The following is a 5,501-nucleotide window of genomic DNA, read 5'->3' on the forward strand; positions in this document are numbered from 1 at the left end:
GACCTCTGCAGGCTGAGTCTGTCACCAGAGTAGTTGTTTTTTATCATTTAAATTACGTGAGCACAGCTCTACATGAGAGCTCAAAGATGAATAGAGGTGCCTGGCTGCTGTTACTAGTCCTGAGGAATCATTATGAAGATGTTCCCTTTAATGAACTCACACAGAGAAAACAAAATCCTCCCTAAACAGAGATTTCAAATACTTGCAGAGGGCTCAAACACCTAGTTCGGTGTCGGCTGGTGTGTTCCAGAAACGCCAAGAAGTGCCTGATGCTCCTGGAGGTTGTTAAAGCAGGTCATAGCTCCGCTGAGAGAAACCCTGGGTCAGGCCATCCTTGTCAGACTCTCTCTGGGTGTTTTGTTTGCTTTAAACAAAAGAGGTGAGAGAAGGCAGCCTTTTAAATATCATATGATCTAATCGTGGCTTTAAAATGACCATGGCCCTTGACAAATGCAGCTCTCAGGACGGGCTCTGCAGCTGTCCCTAGGAAACACGTGTGTCATGAACTGCCGGTCAATACATTAGTTGCTGGCTTTACGAAAAAGCAGTTGCTGAGAACATAATCTTCATGATTTCTGCAAGTGCAGGAACATAATATATATAGACTGGATTTCCCTGGAATAGGACACAGAAATATTCTTTCAACATTTTAGAGTAAAATAGATGGGCAGGGTTAGGCTTTAAAGACTGCTAGATTTTAATTTTGTGGTTTTCAGCAATCAGCTCAACGTTTGAAGTGAACATGTGGGGAAGAAGAACTGCTAGGCATCCGGGAGAAGGAGATGCATTTACTACCCTAAAATGTGTTTAAATTATGCTACTCAAAAACGCGAGTTTGTTGCTGACAGTACTGATTCATCACCAATCTTAGAGGGGTTTTGAGAAACAGTTAATGTCGTTTCTTTCCGGACAGACCTTTCTACTGTCTGTGCACAGCTTGATCTGTAACAACATGATCTATTTGAAACAGCGAGTGAAGGGCAAGTTCCATGTCCCGATTCAGCTATTTGGTAGGGGCGCATCAATCTGGTGCTGTGCAGGAAATCGCAGGCATGAGACCTGTGCCGGGACACCCTCTCCTGCCTGGATGCTCCTCCAACCCCACCACGCAGCTCTCCCTGTGCCTCCCGCGGATACAACTCAGCAGAGTGTTTCTGGGCACTGCCTGGAGGCAGAAAGGCTGGTGGTAGCGAGGTACTTGTTAAGAGAACCTGCAGCCGCACTTCCCTGGGGCTGGCTGGGCAGGAGGGGCTGACTCCGTGGAGATGATTTACTGCTGAGTGTGGGAAGGGTGTCGGTAAAGGCGTGGAGATGGGATACATTTCTTGATTAGAGTTTTGTCAAGGTTATAGCAACAAAAAAAGCACATCACTGGATGGCAAACATGATGGGATGGAGAAAGGTCATTCAGGTTTAATGATCTGCGTAATACTGGTATAATTCTGTGGAATCTGAGATATAATAGTCTGTACTCTATTACAACCCTGTTAGAGTCCTCCGTATATTTGTTATTGTTCTGGATTATTTTGCAAACTTTCCTTTGCAACAATCACAGCTGCCCAAAGACCAAAACAATATCCACTTTATCAACATGCCTGTGTTTTGACTTCCAGGTAAACACAACAGTAGTTTCTAGAAATCACATTTTCTGCTATTCCCAGCGCTTTCTGACGTGGCTTTTACACCTGTCTTTACAGAAGAGGTCCAAATTGCCATTCCAATAATGAAACCAACCTTAGACAAAGTCCAACTGGCTGGACAGGCCTTGCCTCCTGGATTTCCAGCGCCGTTTCTTTTTGCGGATGGTCTTTCATCGGTAGAAACACTATTAACCAACATTCAGGTAACTCATTCTCCATAGGGCCAGGCTATGTCACGACAGATAAAACGTGTTTCTTTTGCAGTCTCTTTTAAAAGTTTCAAGAACTATTTTGTATCTGCAAATCTTATTTCTTTTATTCAACACAGTGCTCAGATTTCCACTCTCTGGCATTATCAATCGTGAAAGGGTTTCATACTTTGCCTGTTTGACTTAATAGTAGGCAATACTAGTCATATTAAAATTCACCCGTCCCGTTATTCCTCCTCTGCTTCTCCCTGCAGCTGACCGCGGTCAGCAGTGCGATGGCACTCCGTTTGAATAAACCACATCAGTAGCATGAATTAGCAGAAATTACCTGCACGATTCCATGCTGCGGAGTTGCTCGTATGTAACGTTTGGCTACTTCAGGTGCCCAGTTGCATTTCAGGTCTATAGGTTCCTGCTTGTAATTATTCTGTTTTCCTAGAGAACGTAAAAGAAACAAATGGCTGAGTTTTGCAACTGCTTAAAGAAAATGGTATTTTCAGACCTTGCCTCTGTGTTTGTTTTAGGGCCTGCTGAAAGTGGCTGTGGACAATGCGAGGGTCCAGGAAAAGCAGATACAGCAGGAAAAGAAAGAGTTAAAGATGGAGCTTTGTAGAGAGAGAGAACTAAGAGAGAGCTTGGAAAGGCAACTCACGGCCGAGCTGCAAAGCAGAGGTGAGTGAATGAGAAATGGAGTTTAGGTATCTATTAAATGTATAACCCTTTGGCATTTCCAGCTGGAGCTGCTGAGGACTCGGACTTAACTGACATTCATACTGGAGTGTAGTGCAGCAGTGGCCCAGCACTGGTAATGAAAGATTTAAATTTAATAAAAACAGAATGAAGCACGCTTCTCCGTAAGCAGGCAGAGCAGTGACTGAAGGATTATTTCCTGGAGGGCAACTGGCCACAGAGAGTTCTGGCAGTTCTGTGGAGGAAAGCTGATTCAGTTTCATGGCTTTCACATGCATTATTACCACTCTGCCCTGTATTCCCAGCCCGATTTCTTCATTTGACAGCTTTAATTTCTTCTGTTTTCTGCTATTATCCTCCGAGCACTGAGAATCGCTCTTACTGTGGGAAAGATATGTCTGTAATTTGGGTATTTAGGTGATTTTTCTTCATTACCTTACTACTTATGTAGCCCACATTTCTGTAGGTTAGATGCTAGTCCCCTAGTTTTTCTTGTAGATCACTTCAGTGCCACAAAATAGACAGAACTATGAGAAATTGTCTACCCAAGTGCAAGATCCGAAGCAAATAATCCTAGATAGGTTTTTTTTTTTCCCATCAGGAGAGCGAGATACAAAAGCACTCCCCATGTGGGGCCCTCTAGGACAAAACCATGACTGTTCAGAAGCTCTTGATAATAACAGGCAATCAAATTGGTAAATCTGAATTTTTCACTGTGATATTGCGGCAGTATTCTTTTTAAAATTCAAATCTGCAGCTGAAAGAGAGGAATTGTACTTTACATGCGAAAAGCTCCTTCGAGGTTATCCATGAAATCGGAAAGATAAAATGAGATAAGGACGAGATCGTAGGTGCCGAAGTACGATCTTCCTGTGCCTTGTGAACTGAAACTGGGTGTGTAGAAGAGAGCTGTCGGCAGCGCCAAGGCTCGCTGAGACTAGCGGAGCTGTGAAGGGTCAGTAGATACTCCCTAAGCTGTTAAATTGCAGCGGGTGTTCAGCAGTGTCGCGTCACCCCAGCCTCGGTGTGACCAAGACTGGAACAAACCCCTCTCCCTGTAGGCTGGAATTCCACCAGTAATCAGCATGTTCAGGATGGTTTGTCTTCCAGGTCATCACCACACGCACAGCTTTGGTATTGCAGGAAGTCAGAGAGAGGCTTTTTCACGTGGGTGGCTCCGATTTCCACAGTTATGTTCTACAGGTCACATATTGACATCCATCATTTAGTAAGTCTCTCAGAGATGTCCCGTGTAATGGTATCCTTTGGTTTTTTTTTTTTCCCCTGACTGGAGCCTTCACAAATCCAGAAAGATCTGTAAAAGTCACCAAGAATTCAGACGAACAAGTGATCACAGAGAGTGATGTAAATACTGTGGATTTTCCCAGAATTTTTCCAGATTTTTTAGTAAATTTTCTAACAGTATTTTGTGATTTGAAATTAGCAGGAGAAGCATGTAAATAAAAGGGATCAGAAAGCACTGCTCATATGAGCTGAACTTTGATTTCAGCAGTTCTTGGGAGCAGTACATGCCAGCCTACACACCAGCAAACTTCACTCTGCAGTAGGTGGGAATCTCAAAAGGGCATTTTTGATAAACAAGAGCCTTCTAAAGATGGCTCAATAAGGACAGTCTGTGAGCCCGCAGGGGCCCAGGAGGGGCTGCTTGAGGCAGGTATTTCAGATGTAGTCCTAGCCCAAGTCATGGTAAGCTCGTGCTGGTGAACAGTAAGGTTAAATATGTGATTAAGTTTCAGGGTTTGAAAAGGAAAAGGCTGAAAAGGTGGATTTTATTGCTTGAATTTATATAGATGAGGCAGTACAATCATCATAGCCAGTGTCAGCAGTTCCCAGTGAAGATATTGATCATCTGGCTACAATTAATACAGTGCAATCCTGTAGTTAGAGTTATAACTTTATTTATAGTTGGGTCTAAGGCTGAGATTAGCCATTAATACTTCTGTTTTCTGCCGGGCTGCACTAATGGCTGGTGGGTGATCTTTGTCAGGGCACTGCGTCCGCTTTGTCTGCAGGGGGAAGATGCGGTGACTGGGCAGCGCGTGGCGGTCTCACCCGAGGCGTACAGGAGCACCATGCCACTGTCTTGTGACCTGTGTTAGCCCAACCTGCCAGCTGCTGTCCCCAGCGCCCAGGGAAATGGCTAGTGAAGGCGTATACTTGGTTTACTTCGCAGGGTTATAACCTTCTTTTCTACCTGCAAAGTTCCCTTTTCATTTCCAAGGGCCTCAACATACACTCAGTGCTTTTTTGTTTCTCTCCTTTCTTTGACTTTCCCTCTTTCTTTCTCCCACTAGTGACAAAGTACAAAAGCACTCACATTACTCAGCTCCTACTCCTCTACGCAATCGGTCTTTCGTCTGAGTCTGTACCCACTTCACCCAGCTTCTCCCCAGCCTTATGCCTGGCTGCCGCTCGTGGATCTTGAGATTGCGGTTACTCTGCTGCTCCATTTTTACCAAAAGAATTACCACCGGATTCGGTGGGGTTTCACTCTGCGCACCATTGGTACTGGTGTTTCAGATTCTCCCAAAACGGCACACACACGGTTCACCTGCAGAAATAAATTTTGTTCCTTTTTAATGTCAGGAAACATAACTAAACCCAAATCTCTGACACATTCAGGGAAGACATAACCCTTGGGTTACCTTTCTAGTTAGAACTACTGGAGGAGGAGGGTGCAATTCTCAGCATTAAGGGAAAAGGTTAGAATGAAGGGTGAGAGATTTATTTAATTTTGAGGATGTACATTGCCACTGCTGCTAGAAATTAGTTGAAGCCCATGATCTGCTCAACCAAACTCTGCAGAACTGTAGCTGGAATTTAGTCCGAATTAATGAAGCCTGTGTAACATGAACCACCAGGCTGGCTTTGGAGGCTCTCAGGTGCTGGTCAGGAACCCACAAATGGGGCTGTTAGAATAAGTTTTAAGACTTTAACAAGG

At 44.3% G+C, this 5,501-nt stretch overlaps 1 protein-coding gene across 1 annotated transcript in view; it reads left to right on the top strand.

Moving 5' to 3' along the window:
* DACH2 (dachshund family transcription factor 2) overlaps positions 1-5,501 on the top strand; it is a gene marked incomplete at its 5' end in the record, with an annotated part of 137,553 nt that overhangs the window by 118,977 nt on the left and 13,075 nt on the right. Inside the window, 2 exons of the mRNA XM_010131878.1 lie at positions 1,698-1,843; positions 2,374-2,521. Of these exons, the coding sequence (XP_010130180.1) occupies positions 1,698-1,843; positions 2,374-2,521 (294 nt within the window). The remainder of the gene's footprint in view (positions 1-1,697; positions 1,844-2,373; positions 2,522-5,501) is intronic.

The sequence above is a fragment of the Buceros rhinoceros genome, unplaced genomic scaffold (genome assembly GCF_000710305.1).
Source record: "Buceros rhinoceros silvestris isolate BGI_N320 unplaced genomic scaffold, ASM71030v1 scaffold5902, whole genome shotgun sequence".
Taxonomy (NCBI): domain Eukaryota; kingdom Metazoa; phylum Chordata; class Aves; order Bucerotiformes; family Bucerotidae; genus Buceros; species Buceros rhinoceros.